The 22,311-nt window shown below is 42.5% G+C and overlaps 1 protein-coding gene across 1 annotated transcript in view; it reads left to right on the top strand.

The window, feature by feature from the left end:
- The window catches only part of LOC126355568 (solute carrier family 22 member 7-like), a 112,627-nt gene that overhangs the window by 19,975 nt on the left and 70,341 nt on the right, over positions 1-22,311 (top strand). The window contains exons 4-5 of the mRNA XM_050005930.1: positions 11,746-11,903; positions 14,833-14,940. Of these exons, the coding sequence (XP_049861887.1) occupies positions 11,746-11,903; positions 14,833-14,940 (266 nt within the window). The remainder of the gene's footprint in view (positions 1-11,745; positions 11,904-14,832; positions 14,941-22,311) is intronic.

Genomic DNA, 22,311 nt, shown 5'->3' with positions numbered 1-22,311 from the left:
CATTTGTGTCAATCTGTGGACCATTTATCGATCTTGAGTATCCAGGGTATTTCCACTAGGACCTCTGAACCTTAGTTTCAATGTCATATATGTGAGCTCATGTTTTGGCACAGTATTATGACCCATACCAGTAGTTTTATATCATCGTTGACTTCAGTGAGTGATATCTGAGCATTTTTTTGAAACTTAAGATATTTTGGAACACAATTACTTGAAGTATCCGGAACAGTTTTATGAAATGTGCTAGTTTATATGCCAGCATCATCAATGACGTTTCTCACTGTGATTCGGCGACCATTCACAGTCCATTTCTTTCACTTTCTGCACAGTTGACGTGCACTCGTCATCTTCGACGTCTTCGACCTTCTTCGACTTGTTGTACCATGGTAAACCCTTGTTTTATTTACCACAGACTCACCAAAATCAGTATTTAACATTCTAAAACTTTGATGCACTTTATTCTGTTCTTGTGAATAATTTAATACAAATTCTGTGATCCAGTTAAATTACAATTTCCCAAAAACTTTCTGAATTATCCGTATGTAGAAAGCATTATTCCATTTCAACAGAGTTCATCAAATAAAACTTCTACATTTTATCAAAAATAAAATGTAAGAACAAGCCTTAAATTCTACAAAATAACTCCGCTATATTGTGTTCTAAATCCTATAGGAATATCTTCAAAGTTTCAGTAGGAGATAATAGACCAACTTGTATTCAGATGAACAAGTATTCGTTTACATACACTCTAGGACGAAAAAAGCGGCCTACCATTAAGGAATTTTCCCAGTGGTAGCTGTGACTACATTTACTGGCAAATAAATGGTTACAATTTCAAAAGAACTGGAAGATTTTTTTAAGAGAAAGAGCTTCACAAATTGGTCAAGTCAACAACGCATTGGTCCACCTCTCGCCATAACGCAAGCAGTTATTCGGCTTATCATTGATTAACAGTGTTTTTGGATGTCCTCCAACTGATATCGTGCCATGTCCTGTCCGACTGGCAAGTTAGCTCGACAAAATCCTCAGCTGGCTGAAGGGCCCTGCCATAATCCTCCTAATGTTCTCAGTTGCAGAGAGATCCAGTGATCTTGCTGCCCAAGGTAGGGTTTGGCAAGCACGAAGAAAAGCAGCAGAAATACTCATCCTGTGTGGCATTATCTTGCCTGAATGTAAGCCCTGGATAGCTTGCCATGAAGCGCGATAAAACTGGGCTTAAAGTATCAACGAGCCACCAACCACACTGTAAAGATGCGAAAGATGGCATCCAAAGAGGTTGTGCTGTGAAGAGAAATGGCACTCCAGACTATCACTCCTAGTTGTTGAGGTTGGTGTCCCGCCGCTGTCTGAGGCTTCTCCAGGCACGTCTTAGGTCTAGAATCGCATTGGCTCGAGTAGAATTGTCTTCAGTGATGAGTCTCGATTCGAATTAAGTCCTGATGTGCAGCGTGTCTGAACACGTCTCGGACGTTGATGGGATAGCAACCTGACTGTCGCCCGCCAAATGGCCTGACAACCACAAATGATGTTTTGGGGTGTCCTTCATTTTCATAGCAAGACTCCTTTGGTTGTCATCCGTGGTACCCCCTCAGCACAGCGGTATGTCGAGAGGTTCTGCACCTCGTTTTGTTGCCTTTCATGGCAAGCCATCCTGGGCTTACATTTCAACAAGACAATGCCCGACCGCGAGAGTTCTTACAGCTGGTCATCGTGCTTGCCAAACCCTGCCTTGGTCAGAAAATCGCCAGATTTCTCCCCAGTTGAGAATGTTTGGAGCGTTATGGGAAGGACCGTCCAACCATCTTGGGTTCTTGACTTTCTAACATGCCAATTGGACTGCATATCCCTCAGGATGACATCCAACAACTGTCTCAGTGCCAAGACGTATAAATGCTAGCGTAAGGGCCAGAGGCGGAACAACGCTTTACTGACTTGTTCATTTGGTGAAGGACGTCCTCTTGAATAATTATGCATTTCTTTAATTGCAATCAACTGTCTGTTCTGTTTGTCAGTACATGTACGTCACATCTACCAATTTACGTGCCATTCGGGTAGTCCCTTCGTGACGGGTCGGTTCTTTTGTCTTAGAGTGTTTTTATAGTAGATATATGAATCCTGATTTATGTCTTCCATTAGTACGTTAATTTAATTTATAATACTGTGTCTCGCAAGGAGACAACAGACAGTCATCTTCTGTATTGCGTATGATATTAAGGTATATGCTGTACATAAGAATTAACAATAACCGGACACATCTACTCACGCCCTCTCCATAGATTTTAACGGCGTGCTGCAGAAGGAGTGGTACAATTTTGTGAAACAGCCTGTAGAAGCATATCGTGTCGTAACTCTGAAAGCGTAGTGGGGACTCAATCGCTCGTTTACGAGCTTACCGACAAACTACACTCCTAACGTGCCTCTGGTGGATCCGCCAGTAAGCAGAATTTTCGTGTACGGGTATCTGTGCACCACTTATTGGCCGAATGTGTTTTATACCAAATTATGAGCGCGGAAACCAACTTACCAGCTCACCTGCCCACTATTTTGGGAAACAATGAATCGAATGTGGTCATTGTTTCTAAATGCTGTGTGACGTCTGGCCTTCCCATCTGTATCTTACGTACATGATTTTAGTGTGTTTCCAAAGTGGTGGCATCACCTTTTGTTTTCGAATTTCTCAACCAGGCACAGTTCCATGTTACACTATGTTAGATGTTGTGTCGTTACAGTCTGTGTAGTTTAACCACTAACTGCCTTGAGGTATTCATACGCATTTTGGTGTTCTGTGATGAAGTGAGTGAGACTGACATTGAGATAGTGTCGCATGGTGGCTGCGGATTACATTATATATTTCCCCATCTATTGCATGCTTTTAACAAAACAGAACCACATCCATCTCCCATAAAATTACAGGCGCTGATGGCCTCGATATTGAGCGCGAACCACCATCAGGTCAGACAGAACTTCATTTTCGACATTTTGTTTGGCTTACTCTTTGGAGAATCTTTTATCAAAGACAATTTGAAAGGCACTCAGCAACTTTTGTTCAGAAAGGGGCGAGACATTTTCTCGAAAACGTTTCCAAAGGCTTCGAGAAGTGATCTCGGTCTTTAATTATAGATGTTTCGCTTACCTAAAGTTTTATAGATAAATGTTGCTACAGACTATTTGGCAGGAGACATGCTCTGACTTAATGGGGAGCTCCAATGTTAGGCGCGTAATGGGGCCCCTTAGGGATATGGCGGCTAAGGAGGGGAAGAAATCCAGTGTGCACTCCGTGTGCATTCCGGGAGGAGTCATTCCTGATGTGGAAAGGGTCCTTCCGGATGCCATGAAGAGCACAGGGTGCAGCCAGCTGCAGGTGGTGGCACATGTCGGCACTAATGACGTGTGTCGCTTTGGATCTGAGGAAATTCTCTCTGGATTCCAGCGGCTATCTGATTTGGTGAAGGCTGCCGGTCTTGCTTATGAGATGAAGGTAGAGCTCACCATCTGCAGCATCGTTGACAGAACCGACTGCGGACCTTTGGTGCAGAGCCGGGTGGAGGGTCTGAATCAGAGGCTCAGACGGTTTTGCGACCGTATTGGCTGCAGATTCCTTGACTTGCGCCATAGGGTGGTGGGGTTTCGGGTTCCGCTGAATAGGTCAGGAGTTCACTACACTCAGCTGGCGGCTACACGGGTAGCGGAGGCTGTGTGGCGTGGACTGGGCGGTTTTTTAGGTTAGAAGGCCTCGGGAAAGTGCGGGATGGGCTGCAATGTCAAAGGGTGCTTGGCAATTACAGGACGTGCTTGGATCAAGGAACAGTCGGAATTATAGTTGTAAACTGTTGTAGTTGCGCTGGAAAAGTCCCTGAGCTTCAAGCGCTAATAGAAAGCACAGAAGCGGATATCGTTATAGGTACAGAAAGCTGGCTAAAGCCTGAAATAAGTTCTGCAGAAATTTTTACGAAGTCTCAGACGGTGTTCAGGAAAGATAGATTAGGCAGAATTGGTGGTGGAGTGTTGGTGTCTGTCAGTAGTGGTTTATCTTGTAGTGAAGTCGAAGTAGATACTCTGTGCGAATTGGTGTGGGTGGAGGTTATACTTAACAGCCGAATTAAGTTAATAATTGGCTCCTTCTACCGACCCCCAGACTCCGATGATACAGTTGCGGAACAGTTCAGAGAAAGTTTGAGTCTCGTAACAAATAAATACCCCACTCATACGGTTATAGTTGGTGGGGACTTCAACCTACCCTCGGTATGTTGGCAAAAATACTTGTTCAAAACCGGTGGTAGGCACAAAACGTCTTCCGAGATTGTCCTAAATGCATTCTCCGAAAATTATTTAGAGCAGTTAGTCCACGAACCCACGCGAATTGTAAATGGTTGCGAAAACACACTTGACCTCTTGGCCACAAACAATCCAGAGCTGATAGAGAGCATCATGACTGATACAGGGATTAGTGATCACAAGGTCATTGTAGCTAGGCTCAATACCATTTCTTCCAAATCCATCAGAAACAAACGCAAAATAATTTTATTTAAAAAAGCGGATAATGTACCACTAGAAGCCTTCCTAAAAGACAATTTCCATTCCTTCCGAACTGACTATGCGAATGTAGACGAGAAGTGGCTCAAATTCAAAGATATAGTAGCAACAGCAATTGAGATATTCATACCTCATAAATTGGTAAGAGATGGAACGGATCCCCCGTGGTACACAAAAAAGGTCCGAACGCTGTTGCAGAGGCAACGGAAAAAGCATGCGAAGTTCAGAAGAACGCGAAATCCTGAAGATGGGCTAAAATTTACAGACGCGCGAAATTTGGCACGTACTTCAATGCGAGATGCCTTTAATAGGTTCCACAACGAAACATTGTCTCGAAATTTGGTAGAAAATCCGAAGAAATTCTGGTCGTATGTAAAGTACACAAGCGGCAAGACGCAGTCAATACCTTCGCTGCGCAGTGCCGATGGTACTGTTATCGACGACTGCGCCGCTAAAGCGGAGTTATTGAACGCAGTTTTCCGAAATTCCTTCACCAGGGAAGACGAATGGAATATTCCAGAATTTGAAACACGAACATCTGCTAGCATGAGTTTCTTAGAAGTAGATACCTTAGGGGTTGCGAAGCAACTCAAATCGCTTGATACGGGCAAGTCTTCAGGTCCAGATTGTATACCGATTAGGTTCCTTTCAGATTACGCTGATACTATAGCTCCCTACTTAGCACTCATATACAACCGCTCGCTCACCGATAGATCTGTACCTACAGATTGGAAAATTGCGCAGGTCGCACCAGTGTTCAAGAAGGGTAGTAGGAGTAATCCATTTAACTACAGACCTATATCATTGACGTCGGTTTGCAGTAGGGTTTTGGAGCATATACTGTATTCAAACATTATGAATCACCTCGAAGGGAACGATCTATTGACACGTAATCAGCATGGCTTCAGAAAACATCGCTCTTGTGCAACGCAGCTAGCTCTTTATTCGCACGAAGTAATGGCCGCTATCGACAGGGGATCTCAAGTTGATTCCGTATTTCTAGATTTCCGGAAAGCTTTTGACACCGTTCCTCACAAGCGACTTCTAATCAAGCTGCGGAGCTATGGGGTATCGTCTCAGTTGTGCGACTGGATTCGTGATTTCCTGTCAGGAAGGTCGCAGTTCGTAGTAATAGACGGCAAATCATCGAGTAAAACTGAAGTGATATCAGGTGTTCCCCAGGGAAGCGTCCTGGGACCTCTACTGTTCCTGATCTATATAAATGACCTGGGTGACAATCTGAGCAGTTCTCTTAGGTTGTTCGCAGATGATGCTGTAATTTACCGTCTAGTAAGGTCATCCGAAGACCAGTATCAGCTGCAAAGCGATTTAGAAAAGATTGCTGTATGGTGTGTCAGGTGGCAGTTGACGCTAAATAACGAAAAGTGTGAGATGATCCACATGAGTTCCAAAAGAAATCCGTTGGAATTCGATTACTCGATAAATAGTACAATTCTCAAGGCTGTCAATTCAACTAAGTACCTGGGTGTTAAAATTACAAACAACTTCAGTTGGAAGGACCACATAGATAATATTGTCGGGAAGGCGAGCCAAAGGTTGCGTTTCATTGGCAGGACACTTAGAAGATGCAACAAGTCCACTAAAGAGACAGCTTACACTACACTCGTTCGTCCTCTGTTAGAATATTGCTGCGCGGTGTGGGATCCTTACCAGGTGGGATTGACGGAGGACATCGAGAGGGTGCAAAGAAGGGCAGCTCGTTTTGTATTATCGCGTTATAGGGGAGAGAGTGTGGCAGATATGATACACGAGTTGGGATGGAAGTCATTACAGCATACACGTTTTTCGTCGCGGCGAGACCTTTTTACGAAATTTCAGTCACCAACTTTCTCTTCCGAATGCGAAAATATTTTGTTGAGCCCAACCTACATAGGTAGGAATGATCATTAAAATAAAATAAGAGAAATCAGAGCTCGAACAGAAAGGTTTAGGTGTTCGTTTTTCCCGCTCGCTGTTCGGGAGTGGAATAGTAGAGAGATAGTATGATTGTGGTTCGATGAACCCTCTGCCAAGCACTTAAATGTGAATTGCAGAGTAGTCATGTAGATGTAGATGTAGATGTACTAACTTAGTGCAAGCGTAGTGCTGTCAGTTAAGTGCAAAATTTCAATACTTTGGCAGAAATACTGTCATAGTCGACATAATTACTTCTTTTTTAGTTACAATGAGTAAGGTTGTTCAATGGAAATGCACTGGAATTGTACGGAAGCTCAAATTATGATCTGGTCATCCATATTCAGGTTTCCCGTGGTTTCCCTAAATAACTTAATGCAAGTGCCTGGATGGTTTCATTGACAATATGACCGATCTCGTCCTCATCTTTTCCCCATTCAGTCTTGTGTTCTGCCTCTAACGACGCCGTCGTCGACAGGAAATTAAATCTTAATCTTTCTTTTCTATTTTCTTTTCTGTTTGTTAGTGAGCAGGTACGACGTATTTTTAAACTTATCTCCACTGTTGGTGCATGCAACGTCGGCTGAAGAAAATATACTCTACTCTATCCATTTATTTACGAATTTCGGTTTAGGTTTTACAAGTCACGCATATTACTCGGTCGACTTCCCGCTTTGCTGAAGCAATTTGCAACCCTCTGCCGCTAGAGGGCTCCTTGTAACATAGCGACGTGTAACCTAACATTGTCGGTGCGTGAGAGATCCTCAGAAGACTAAAAACAAGAATTCGAACACTTACTCTACACATGAGCACTCTCTCCTCCAGCTTGACAATGGCAGACCATCCAAGAGCGCTCTGACATCTGTACACTACGACCTTCGGAACGCACAATGGATATGAATCGATGCAGATGTTCAGACAGGATGCTTAAGTACGTTTCACCTGTCAGATTTGTATCTATATATATCAGAAGTCCCATATCACTCCAGGTGAACAAACCCCACATCATTACAGAGCCTCCACCAGCTTGAACAGACCTCTGCTGATATGCAGGGTCCATGGATTCATGAGGTTGTCTCCATACCCGTGCACGTCCATCCACTCGATACAATTATGAGCGAGACTCGTCCGACCACGCAACAAGTTTCCATCCATCAACAGTCAAATGTCGGTACTGAAAGGCCCAGTCTATGCGCGAAGCTTTGTGTCGTGCAGTCATCAAGGGTACACGAGTGGGCCTTCAGCTCCGAAAGCCCATTTCGATGATGTTTCGTTGGATGGTTAGCACGCTGACACTTGTTGATGGCCCAGCACTGAAATCGGCAGCAATTTGAAGAAGGGGATGCACTTCTGTCACGAACGATTCTCTTCAGTCGTCGTTGGTCCCGTTCTTGTAGGGTCTTTTTCCGGCCGCAGCGATGTCGGAGGTTTGATGTTTTACTCCTGATGTTAACGGTACACTCGTGAAAAGATCGTACAGGAAAATCACCACTTCATCGCTACGTCGGAGATGTGTCCCATCGCTCGTGTGCGGATTATAACACCACGTTCAAACTCACTTAAATGTTGATAACCTACCATCGTAGTGACAGTAACTGATCTAACAAGTGCGCCAGACTCTTGTTATCTTATATAGGCGTTGCTGATCGCAGCGCCGTATTCTTCCTGTTTACATATCTCCGTATTTGAATATGCATGCCTATACCACTTTCTCTACCGCTGCTACTGCTATGTACATCTCCTTTCACATTTCGTTTTAAAATGTGTTGGAATATCATTCATTTTATGTTTTGTAAGGGTCTTTTCTAGCACTATCAGTTTGGCACCTTCCCTACAATTAAGGTGATCTGTAAGTTTTAGAAACTTGAGGAGCCATTTCATATCTGTCATCTCATTTCTCTTGAGCGACTATCAGCCCTTCCAGACTTCGACTAAGCCCCTGAGCAGACCTCTGGCCGTTGTATGGCCGCCTATCGTCGTATGAGGCCAACAGATACACGGTGACTGCGTAAGTGTTCTGCATAGTTGCTCTTGAGGCAAAACATCAAATGTGGACGAGAATAATCTCATCGGTTTCTCTAGTGCAAGCACCGTGAGTTTCATGGAAGTTGTCGGAAAAGCTGCCAAACCTGTGCAGCGCTGTTCTAGGTCTCTCCAACATTGACTTTTAATACATGCTTATGGTAGGGATGCTTCCATATAACTGCTTCCTGATAGTTCACTGTGCTTGCTGGCTTGTGGTTATAACTGCTGATCGGTGGATACAGGTGGCACAGTTCGTATAAACTTTACGACAGTACAAATTCTCTAGGGTAGTTTCTGAGGCGGTGTATGGAGCTTAACAGCGGGCGACGGCTGGCAGAAAACTGTCTCTTATTGTGAGTAATGTACTTCCTGGTCACAGCTCGTGTACCATTGGATAAACAAACAAACAAAAAACCTTTGAAAATATCTATACAGTATCTAGAAGTACTACTACTGGAGTGGGCTATTATTTGCCCTTAGCAGAATATTTTTTTTCCTGACTCTGAAAATTCTCTTCACAACAAGTTTACATATCTTGCCGTCAGTCACGCTGTTTGCTCGAAATAGTTGAGAGATAACCATTTTAAATATTCGCCAAGAGTGGATACAAGCCACGAAACATATTAGGGCACTGACGCAGAATATAATTGTCCCATCCCACTGTCCCAAAGAGGAGGACGGCTTCCTCTACTGTTTGTCGCCTGCCGACCTGTACACTGCGAATGTATCGTTACTACGATACCTAGCATGAAATGTAGAGGGAATATTCTTCATAATGAGGAAGGTGAGACTGCGTGCAGCCCCATCAGCTTTTTGTTGGAAAAGTCAGACGAGGAAACAAAGATCACATTAAAACTCAGCTTGTGAGTCTGCAGAAATCTCTAGGTATTCGAGTCATTAAGAGAACAAAGCATAGTTACCTAGGGTGATAGTTGTGCACGTTAAAGCTCCACTCGTGAGAAGGAGAGGTGAGCAAGCGCCAGATCCAATACAACCAGTGTATCCGCCTCAGTACCTGCGCGATCACTGTGGTGGATTGCAAAAGTAAAGTGGACCGGGTTAGATTCCACGCCACGTCGGAGATTTTTCTCCGCTGGGGGATTGGGTGAAGTGCTGTCTTTACGTTCATATCGTCATAACTGGCATTTCACTACTGAGATGGCTGAGTGGGCGCGTCCCAAAAGCCAAAAAATTGAAGAAAAAACTACGTCCGGCTGACTAACGGAGAGGGTCGGTGTGCAGTCAAATCTGGATGAGATCTCTAGGTGGCTTTCAACATTCCACTAGCTGAATATCTGGCTGGTACCAAAGTCCCGACACAGGTACTCGATTCCCAAAAAGCTTTCGTTCATTTTCACATGGATAACATTGACACAGACAGTTGGGTTTAATAACCATGACGACCGTGCATCGATGCGGGACTAAGGAACACGAAAATGACCAAGAGGACAAAGCATTGTTACAAGGGCTTCCCAAGACTAATTTTTTGGTAAAATTGCCGAAAACGTTCTCACGGTACTGAGACATTATTTCCATGTGACACTTGTTCTTTATTCTTCTTAGAAGGAAGGAAGATTGAGAACAACGTTCTCTTATTTTACTATCACAGTAAGCGACGTTGACCACTGTGATACACATCTATACAGTTTTTATTTTATGAGATTTCCTTGTGGTAGCGCAAAGCCCATCTCGTTTAACATTGGTTGATCCCTTAAGTAGTTTTTTAGTTTTCTCTAGCAAGAAGATATCGACATAGAATGTCGACGGGAATCGAATTACTGGTCGTATTGACATAACCCGATAACACGATGGTTTGCAGATTCGCTAGCTGTAGCTTACAAATAATGCGAGATACACGTTTGTGTGATAGTTTGAGCTGTCGAACTGAACCGCTTCCACCACGACTCGTTCACAACGGTACCCTCATCACTTCCATTTTCCTGTCCCGTCGCCCACAGGCTGTGCATGTACGGGCTGAGTTAATTCGTGCACATTCTACTACGTGAACCACTGCTTTTATTTATGAACGTTATGCGTACAGTCATGGATAAAGTAAAGGACTAAAGGGAGAGCGACAGAAAGAAGAGGCTAGGACAGAAGTAAAGATAACCATCTTTAGTGGACAAATAACAGTAAGCGCTATATGTGCTAAGATTTTTGTGGACAGGCACTGGAAGAAAAAGCAGTGTAGGTTTGGAATATGGAAAACAAATTTTCATGGGTGTTGACGGTAACATTGTTACGTGACATTGAAGATGTTGGTAATAGATAGAGAAAGCGGCAGGGATTTATCAGGCATGTCGAAATAAACCTAATTTGAAAAGGAAAAATCCTATAGTTATGCCTGTTTGACTAGAAGAATGGTTATTAGGTTTTCCTGTTAACAGATTATTCTGAGAAGTAACGTAACAGATAAATGATCTTGAATACAGCTTATAAGTATAGATGTACAAAAAGGAAGTTTTGAACGTGTTTTGTTGTTGTGGGCTTTAGTTTTGTTTGATGCAGCTCTCCACACTGGTCTATCTTGCGGTAGCTTCGTTATCTCAGCGTAGCTTCTGCAACCGACAACCACATTAACCTGGTCACTGTAGACAAACCTTGGTCTCTCTTTACACATTTTACACTTCACATTTCCCTCCATTATCATATTGGCGATACCTTGATATCTCAGGATGTGTCCTGTCTACCGATCCTATCTTTTAGCTGCGTTTTGCCGTAAATTATTCTCTCGGATTGTAGTCAGTAAATGTTTAATGCGTAGCCGATATATCCTGCTGAACTGCATCTTTATTCTTTAGCATCACGTTTCAAAAGCTTCTCTTCTCTACTTGTCTGCATTGTTTCTCATCTACGTTTCCTTTCCACATTAGTCTAAAATCCAGAAACGCTCATCTTCCTATTGCCAGCCAGTACTTTATATCCTCTCCGCTTTGTCTACTCTCAGCTACATTGCTAATCAATATCCAATAGATGCGTTTAGACTCATTTTCCACCCTTAAACTCTCACTTCCAAATTTAATTCCTTCACATCTTATAACATCTTTTCAATCTCACACTATTACGTTCGCCTGATATTCCACGTGAGTGATATTACTTGGACCAACTGAAAAAGAAACTCATTAACGACTGTGTACTTTACGCCAGCTGCACCAATTACTCACTGCATTTTTATTTAAGAATTAATGTGTTTCTTATTCGGTGTTTGGTGACAGGGATTGGGTGCGGCGTCCTTAAAGGAAGTGCTCCTGCATGTTTGTGTCACGTTCTCAGGCTTGGCAGACGACCGCAGCAGTTCCTGTGCCTGGCATTCCACTTCGCCAGCAGAGTCACACTGATCGTGTCCCCGTCTGTGCTTGTACTCTTCACCCTGGCGGAGTCTTTGGCTACCTCAGCAGCTGGGCCTATGTTCGAGTCAGCGCTGTCCGTCGGTGAGTTTTCCAGCACAAAGTGTTCAAAAGCGTCAATGATTAGTACATCCACCTTTATCAATGGTATTTTTACAGCCGCCTATAATAAAACTTATTTACTTATAACACTTCAAATATTTCTTTGAAGCGGAAATAAATAGCGTTTGGCATAAAAGTCGATATGAACGTGGGACAAACATCAATGATTTTGCTTGATGTTGACCTAGGAGTCCTAGAGAGCAAATGTCTTCAGAGAGAAGGCAGAGTAGCTGCACTTGGAAGAAAAACTAGGTGCTAAGGCTTTTAAGATGCTTTGTCATAATTGGCTGTGTATGAGGACACATCAGTAGCAGTTTGAAGGAAATGAAGTAATTTCAAACAGCATAACGATAAATGATTGACAAACCAAGAAATTGTGGTTACTATGGAATTAAAGATTCATAGAAAACACGTGGTTATTTGTAAAATGGAAAGTTTTGACTTTCGGGATGCGGAACAAAAATTGGTACGAGTTGGGAAATAGCATTGATAATAACTTGTTTGAGAAAAGATGAAGTCACTCGCTGATCTTGAGCAATTAGCTAAGAACTATCTAGCATTCCGTGTGACTGTAAAGCGAGCTAAGAGATGAACACTACGTAGGCCAGGGGAAAATGTTTAGAAATTTCCCAAGAAGATTATGGGGGAAGGTAGAACTTGTGAAATGTAAAGAGAAAGAAAGGAATACGAGCTTTTGAAAAGTGTGGATGATCATAGGCCATTACTAAGCAACGTCGACAGTAAGAAAAGATTGGAACTTTAGACGAAAACAGGCAAGCAATGTACTATACCTTAGAAGGTATTGTACATTGAAAAATGGCCAAGTTACGTAGGAGATGCCTGCTAATGGACTATATTACAATAAATGGCGGCGAAGAAGAGGAACGAAACGTGCATTCTGATCCACTTGATGGCTGCTACCGCAGATGCCGATGTCAGAAAATCTATACAGAAGGATGGACACGGACAACATCTCAAGAAACATGCAGCATGTGAAATACTCTGATGGGTCCATGAAGCCATATTTAATAATTTTCACTATGGGATTGCTGTTTTAGAACCCACATATTGACGGCCCGAATGTACTACAAGCTGCTACCTTAGGAGAACTGCGCGTTCTACGACTTGTACAACGGCTATATCGGCTGTCGCACCAGGAGCGCTGATCTGCACAACGTAGTCTCCAAGCGAATGCTCCAGAATTTTCGCCTCTTAAACTGTAGTCCCATGACTAGAACCACTGTGTACCTGTCCACGTTTTAATAATATTAGCAGAGAATTACAGTAGCTTCTCGAAATCCACAAAGTAATTATGTTGAGCATCAATTAGTTAAACATACGTATACACATCTCAGTCACGTAATTAAAAGACGCTCGCAGGAAGTAGGTGCCGTACAGAACGTTTTGTATCATTTATACATTCCTACTCTTGAGCAGTAAATCCTGAGTACAATTTTTTTATAAATTTTATGAAGATACATCAATATTATTTAAAGTACGCTATTTTCAGTGACCTGTGACTTCTGTAACTGTGAAAGTACAACATATTTTATAAACTGTACATATATTAAACTTCGTGGCAGATTAAAACTGTGTGCCGGACCGAGACTCGAACTGGGGACCTTTGCCTTTCACGGGCAAGCGCTCTATCGACTAAGCTACCCAAGCACGACTAACGCCCCATCCTCACAGCTTTAATTCCGCCAGTACCTCGTCGTATTTAAAATACATACTTTTTAATGACATTTGGCTTTCATAACTGTGCAAGTACAACGTATTTTTATAGATGTATTTATTGTAGCAGCAGTACAAAATTATGCAACTTAATATGGCGACGACAAGAAAGTTAGAGAAACTATATATGATTTGAATTTTTTTCAAAAATCGTTCTTCTCACGTACCGTTCGCGAATGGAACGGGGAAAGGAGACGGGAGGAGCAGGCTATGGTATTTATAATGATACCTGAAGTATCATCCAGCATACAGAATAAGATGACTTGTGGAGTATAGATGTAGATGTAGAAAAGCATCTGCTTGGTGCATTATCATCACCTACCATTGTCAGTGAGTGGTCTTCCATCTGTCTGAGAATTTAAGTAGGTCTTTGTAGAAAACAGCCTGCTATCGTAAAAGTCCAGGATATCTGTTAATCCCAAGATCCCATTCTCGGTTCCACTATTTTTAAGGTTTAAAAAACATCCATATAAAAAGGCAGATATATAAAGTTGTTAACATAGAAGGTGAACTCTACATGACAAATTTAAAATTTTTTTGTGTCTTAATTCGTGAAGTTATTTCTTTTCTTCACTGCACCAGCAAACTGTAGTTGAATACCAAATCCCAGTGGGCAGGGAGTGAAATGGAAGAAATACGTGAATGTTTGGGTCGAAAATTTCCGTTGTGGCATTTGCCTTACAACAATGGGAACTCGCCCAAAAATTTTGGTGTACCAAACAAAAATAAATGTGTGTAGTGTATTTTGTGTTTGAATAGTTCAGACAATGATGTCGATGTCTTGACAGACATGTACTGTGTGTCCTCTCCCTGTAGTTATTGTCTACAAGAACTTATACATAAGACAATTGGAAACCGGTCTGCTCAACTACACCTTTCAGTATCACCAGAAACGGATCGTCTGTGCATAAGGGTATTAACACTGATGATATACAACAAAAATTTTACAAACAGTTAAGTTCAAAACTATATTCAAACATTGTTCTCACTTTGCATGACAGACCCACTGCCATTTAAACCTCCAGGAGCAGCGGTAATACACAATATAGGCAAGGGGATTTCTCATACAGCGAGTTTCAATCGCCGAGAGCGTGACTGTAAGGTGATTTACTGGTATGGCAGGTGCCCTGTTACTTGGTGCAAATAGCTGTTATTTTCGTAAAATTTTCATTGACAGCACAGCAGTTCACCAGGAAGGCGACGGAACCACATGGAGTCACCAGCAGCAGTCACGAGTTCGTGTCTTTGCTGCAGTACCAGTGTGCCTCCTGGGTTCACTCCAGCAGTGAGTTGGATTACTGTCCAAATGGGCAACGGGTCGCTTCACTTAGATGGCAGCCAACATCCATCACTGTTGTGGGAGCACCTTGCGCTGCTAACTAACAGCTGCCAGGAATCAGCCATCCAGTGCAGAGCCGGCTACCAAGACAGGAGTCTCTGCTCTCTTCGTGCGCCACTGATACCCGTACTTGTGGTGCAGTTCACATAGTGAGGTTGCGTATAACATAATGAGTACAGATGACAGCAAAGTTTGGCACATACATCTTACTGGCCACCGGGTCAACGTCCCGTAAAGAGGAGGTGTCGTTGCGACCACACACTGACCCAGCACCAATGCATCAAGGAAAGATAACACATTAATTTTGTTACCTGAATCTTTCTGGGCCTCCACAGACCTGGTACCCCACCTCAACCCTCGGCCACCTGCCTTCCTGACATCGTACCCACACCTCCATTCCCATGGGTCAGCTAAATTTGGTGTCAGAAGCGAGAAGGTTGCGACCTCTCATGCAGCTGTTGAGAAACGGTACAAAGTTTGTGTTGATGGAAGAGTGTCGGGGCACATTCGAAGAAATGAAAAAGTTCTCTAAGTCCAGTTTTGATTTTTCCAGATACTCGGAAGGAATTTATGCTATTTTGTAACGATCTAACCATGCTTTGGGGTGTGCCTCAGTCAAGAGGTCAACAGCGAGTCAGTGTACATATTGACGAGACATTGCAGCAATATGTCAATAAGCATCTGAATATAACGAGTAGCCGTCGAGTTGAAATGTTTTGTTGCTTCCACAACATTATCCGACTCATCGCCGGCGAACCAACGAAGCAAGACGTATGTCATTCATTGTCATGTATAACAAGAAAAGTGAAGCCTCCAGTCAATGGAGCTTCGCACACGAACACACCATCAAATGGTATGAATGATCAGAATTGCAACTCCCTGACAAAGTAGAACAGCCACAAGTGTCCATTAGTGTTATTTGTGTTTAGTGCTGTTACCAGTTTGAACAGTATCAGAAGTTGAGTGATCACTATGAAGGACGTGGAGATGCAGTGTACTCACTTCAGAAACCGATATCAGCAAATGACAAAGTTTGAAAGGGGCCTCATTTTATATCTCCATTTGCCAGGTTGTTTGAATAACGTATGATCCAGATTTGTCGGGCAAGCGGTTGATCTAGGGCCCAATGTTGGACTGCATGGGAACATGACGCTACGTCAAAGTTTTGGTCGACCACATCTGACCCCCACAATGAGTATCGCCGCAGCATATTACTCGTATAACACCATCACATCTGCACCTGCCACCCGAAAACGAGTGATGCATTCCTTGCAGCATTCTGTGTCATCCAGTTTCATTAGCTGGTGGCTAGCCTCAGCCTTAATACTGAATAACTGTACCATGTGTTGGCTGTCGTTAATGGATAAATGAGAACAGCACCCAGTGAAATTTTTCGCCCAAAGAGTAATCCGTGAAATTTGTGCCAAGTATTTCAGAAAATTATCTGCTCAGTAAATCACTTGCTACGTTCTCACCGCCACCAGTCACTCCCAAGGGAGATGTTTTGTCGCCATCCTGCACAAGACACCTAAACGTCATTGACAATCCATTAACGATGGAGTTTACGAGAACTGCTGCGACTTCTGTTTTTTGAGAAATGACGGTACCAAAGGAACAAGATAGTACTTGGGCACTTCTTGTAGCAGTCAGGGCAGTTTCCAGCAACATACGAATAGCAACTAACTCAGCTACTAGCCGGGGACATCAGTTATAGTGTTCCTGAATAGTCACTGCTAAAGGATATTCGTTAACAGTTCACAAAAAATTAAGTTATTTTATTGATTATGTTTTTATGTCAAGGCTCACAAGTTCTCTTAAGGAACTGAAGAAGGTATGACACCCAGTGAAGTGGTTTGTGTAATAACAAGAGAAAAGCTTGGTTAAATTTTCATCATACCCTGAACAAATGGAACTCTATGTTTTGAGAAGGTTATGCTCACTTACGTAATTGCATCACAAACATGAGAGTAGTGGAAATTCAGGAACAAATGCAGACAACATACACTGCTGTTGAAGGGAGAAAGTAACAGAAATACAGAGTCTCGTCATAATGACCACAAAACACACTAGTTTCCTAAGGTGTAAGTGCACAGTGGCAGGATATTAACAAGAGATATCTAAAGTGCCCCTTTTGATTTGGCATAATTAAACTGTTGCCCTCCAAAATAATGAGAAAGAAATTCGTTATCTACGAAATTAAACAAGTCACACAATTAACTCTGTTTATTACATTATAGTGCTTGATAAATGATCTGACCACTGACAACGTTAAATTAATACCTTGATAAACCTAGTCAAGGAATCTCAGGTCTGATTACAATAAACACGATTCGTCTCACTGTCGCGGCTAGGTATCATCAAGCTAATCTGTAGATAGAGGCGAAAGTGGATGCAAAATCAGTGACTCGTTTTGTACCAACAGTTTGCATCTACGGCTCCGTTGAAATAAACAGGAGAGTCTGAAACCGCGTGACCGTTACGGTCGCAGGTTCGAATCCTGCCTTGGGCATGGATGTGTGTGATGTCCTTAGTTTGGTTTGGTTTAAGTATTTCTAAGTTCTAGGGGACTGATGACCTCAGAAGTTAAGTCCCATGGTGCTCAGAGCCATTTGAACCATTTGAAAATCAATAGGAAAAAGTTCTAAGAGCCATCTCATCACGTCTGCTCAGAGAGGCGAGTAGCTGCCGAGAGGCGCGGCCAAAGGGGCTGTCCCACCACGGCTCCTGGCTGCAGAGAGCCTGCTGGAGAAGCAGGATGGCAGAGCAGTGTTCTTGCACCGACTGCTTCCTTAAAGGAGGACTCGTGTCTCAGCGTTTTTCATCCGTCTCATCATTTTTATTGGCTGAAATGTGGATATTCTAAGCACTAACCAGTGAAAAGATGTTTATAAGGAAGCTGATATATTTCCCTGACTCTTCCTCCAGGCCATTAACCATTACCATGCTCCATAAGACTTGTTGCTAAAAGCTGTGTGTTTCTCTCTCTCTGTTTATAGCCACTGTAGCACAGCTGTCTTACTCTCTCTTAATTTTAAATTATTTATGTTACCCAGTCTTTGTGACACTTACATTCTATTAAACATTTTTGTCTTACAGTGCCTGAGCTCAGCGGCATTCCAAATCCTCAAAGGTGTCCTATCTCCTCTGGTCCTCGATCCACTTTCAAATGATATCTGTAGCGTTCAGAGTAGTTTGAAGAAGCCTTACTTTCCACGGTTCTGTTCCCCAAAGCGTTTTCCCACGTCTTTCCAAAAATGCTTCGAAATGCGGGTCGTTAAACAGATTCCGCCGTTTCCCAGCACCTTGGGAGGTACTATCTGCTTTGTTACTCTTGGTGTTTATTGCCTATGGACGGCTAACTCAAAGCGCAGGCTAGTCTGATGAATTATCTGTTAGTATGTTGGCTGTTATTATATTAAATATAGTTTGTAATCCAGTCTAAAGTGCTCCACAGAATCTCAATGTGCGTCAGCAGAGGCTGTAAACAGAGACTAACCTATGGTCGGAGGGTCTCTGCAATGTGGAGTGTGGGACGAAACAGTGAAGCTGGACAGCTCCTGTCGTGGGGGTGTAAAACAGCGTTCACCATGCTTCCGACTCGTCCGTAGCATGCAACTTCCTACAGAATACGTACCACTTCAAATTTTCCTTTGCGATTAATGAAATGAGTAGATGATGTGATTGAATTGGGGTCTCACCAGCGATCTCGGGATGACGACTTTGAATTTTAGTGCTCCTTCTCTTCGAAGTTCACTATCGGCCACATTCCATACTTATGCACAATCCAATTCAACATTCATGGAGTAACTTACGTTCACGTTTACAATAGGTACACAGTCGTTGGACAACTACTGTCGGCCAATACACATAGTTATCACAAAAGAAAGGGACTAAAACTTTAGAATGAAGGTGTAAGGAAAGCTCTTAAAGAAAAACAGGATGCATACATTTAGCGAGTCATGGAACGAATGTCGGAAAAATAAATTAGACGCCATAGGAGGAGGAATGTTCACTGCATTTGACACAAATATTATCTTTATTCAAGGACGTCAGTGCGACTGGACTGGAATAACAGGTCTAGGTAATATCGAGCTGATTGTTGGACATTTTTACAGGCCAGCCGTGATCACTGTGAAAGTTTTAGAATCATTCAAAGAAATTCTACGCTGCGTAGCGCGGAATTACCCAGATCGCGCAATATTAGTTGGAGGCGACTTTAATCTAGCGACTATAGACTGGGTCGTTCACGGATTATTTGCAGGGGTTACGGATAGGCAGTCTTGTAAAGTACACTTGAACCATATTTTCCGATAACTATCTTGGAAAGATTGAAACTTCACAAGCAGTGGAATTGTTTCAGACCTTCTAGCTAGAAACAGGTTTGATCTTATCGGCGGAGTCAGTATACAGACAGCGATTAGTGTCATCATACTGACGATGGCTACTAAAGGTAATACAGGGTGATTCAAAAAGAATACCACAACTTTAGGAATTTAAAACTCTGCAACGACAAAAGGCAGAGCTAAGCACTATCTGTCGGCGAATTAAGGGAGCTATAAAGTTTCATTTAGTTGTACATTTGTTCGCTTGAGGCGCTGTTGACTAGGCGTCAGCGTCAATCAAGACGAGTAGGAGAGTATTTTTGCTAGAATGAGAGGATAAGCAGTTGTTAGCATCCCGCCTAGACAATGAATGGACTTCATTTAGTTCCATTGTGACGGACGTAGAGGAATTACAGGAAAAGTTTAAATAGTTTGAAAATCGCTCTTTGGAGAAGTACGTGCCGAGTAAGTGAATTAAGGACGGAAAGAACCGACCGTGGTTTAACAACGAAATTAGGAAAACATTAAGGAAGCAAAGACTTGCACTGTTGGTTCAAAAGAGAACGTGCAAATGACAATACACGAAAGTTTTTGGAGATTCGTGCGTCTGTAAAAAGCTCGATGAGCGAAGCATAGAACTATCATCGTCATACCTTAACAAAACATCTAGCCAAGCACCAGAGAAATTTCTGGTCCTATGTAAGAGCACAACTTAATCTTAGCTAACACTTGGTTCAAGAATCATAAAAGAAGGCTGTATACATGGAAGAAGCCTGGAGATACTGACAGGTTTCAGATAGATTATATAATGGTTCGACAGAGATTTAGGAACCAGTTTTTAAATTGTAAGACATTTCCAGGGGCAGATGAGGACTCTGACCACAATCTATTAGTTATGAACTGTAGATTAAAACTGAAGAAACTGCAAAAAGGTGGGAATTTAAGGAGATGGGACCTGGCTAAACTAAAACAAGCAGAGGTTGTACGGAGTTTCAAGGAGAGCATAAGGGAGCCATTGACAGGATTGGGGGAAAGAAATACAATAGAAGAAGAATGGGTAGCTTTGAGGGATGAAGTAGTGAAGGCAGCAGAGGATCAAGTAGGTAAAAAGACGAGGGCTAGTAGCAATCCTTGGGTAACAGAAGAAATATTGAATTTAATTGATGAAAGGAGAAAATATAAAAATGCAGTAAATGAAGCAGGCAAAAAGGAATACAAACGTCTCAAAAATGAGATCGACAGGAAGTGCAAAATGGCTAAGCAGGGATGGCTAGAGGACAAATGTAAGGATGTAGAGGCTTATCTCACTAGGAGTAAGATGGATACTGCCTACAGGAAAATTAAAGAGACCTTTGGAGAAAAGAGCACCACTTGTATGAATATCAAGTGCTCAGATGGAAACCCAGTGCTAAGCAAAGAAGGGAAAGCAGAAAGGTGGAAGAAGTATATAGAGGGTCTATACAACGGCGATGTACTTGAGGACAATATTATGGAAATGGAAGAGGATGTAGATGAAGATGAAATGGGAGATACGATAGTGCGTGAAGAGATTGACAGAGCACTGAAAGACCTGAGTCGAAATAAGGCCCCCGGAGTAGACAACATTCCATTGGAACTACTGACAGCCTTGGGAGAGCCAGTCCTGACAAAACTCTACCACCTGGTGAGCAGGATGTATGAGACAGGCGAAATACCCTCAGACGTCAAGAAGAATATAATAATTCCAATCCCAAAGAAAGCAGGTGCTGACAGATGTGAAAATCACCGAACTATCAGTTTAATAAGTCACAGCTGCAAAATACTATCGCGAATTCTTTACAGACGAATGGAAAAACTAGTAGAAGCCGAGCTCGGGGAAGATCAATTTGGATTCCGTAGAAATGTTGGAAGACGTGAGGCAATACTGTCCCTACGACTTGTCTTAGAAGCTAGATTAAGGAAGGACAAATCTACGTTTCTAGCATTGGTAGACTTAGAGAAAGCTTTTGACAATGTTGACTGGAATACTCTCTTTCAAATTCTGAAGGTGGCAGGGGTAAAATACAGGGAGCGAAAGGCTATTTACAATTTGTACAGAAACCAGATGGCAGTTACAAGAGTCGAGGGACATGAAAGGGCAGCAGTGGTTGGGAAGGGAGTTAGACAGAGCTGTAGTCTCTCCCCGATGTTATTCAATCTGTATATTGAGCAAGCCGCGAAGGAAACAAAAGAAAAATTCGGAGTAGGTATTAAAGTCCATGGAGAAGAAATAAAAACATTGAGGTTCGCCGATGACATCGTAATTCTGTCAGAGACAGCAAAGGACTTGGAAGATCAGTTGAACGGAATGGATAGTGTCTTGAAAGGAAGATATAAGATGATCATCAACAAAAGCAAAACGAGGATAATGGAATGTAGTCGAATTAAGTTGGGTGATGCTGAGGAAATTAGATTAGGAAGTGAGACATTTAAAGTAGTAAGGGAGTTTTGCTGTTTGGGGAGCAAAATAACTGATGATGGTCGAAGTAGAGAGGATATAAAATGTAGACTGGCAATGGGAAGGAAAGCGTTTCTGAAGAAGAGAAATTTGTTAACATCGAGTATAGATTTAAGTGTCAGGAAGTCATTTCTGAAAGTATTTGTATCGAGTGTAGCCATGTATGGAAGTGAATCATGGACGATAAATAGTTTGGTCAAGAAGAGAATAGAAGCTTTCGAAATGTGGTGCTACACAAGAATGCTGAAGATTAGATGGGTAGATCACATAACTAATGAGGGAGTATTGAATCGGATTGGGGAGAAGAGAAGTTTGTGGCACAACTTGACCAGAAGTAGGGATCGGTTGGTAGGACATGTTCTGAGGCATCAAGGGATCGCCAATTTCGTATTGGAGGGCTGCGTGGAGGGTAAAAATCGTAAAAATCGTAGAGGGAGACCTAGAGATAACTACACTAAGCAGATTCAGAAGGATGTAGGTTGCAGTAAGTACTGGGAGAATAAGAAGCTTGCACAGGAT

Source organism: Schistocerca gregaria, chromosome 3 (assembly GCF_023897955.1).
Source record: "Schistocerca gregaria isolate iqSchGreg1 chromosome 3, iqSchGreg1.2, whole genome shotgun sequence".
Classification (NCBI taxonomy): domain Eukaryota; kingdom Metazoa; phylum Arthropoda; class Insecta; order Orthoptera; family Acrididae; genus Schistocerca; species Schistocerca gregaria.
Note: the sequence above shows the minus strand (reverse complement) of the source record. Positions and strands in the feature narration are given on the sequence as shown.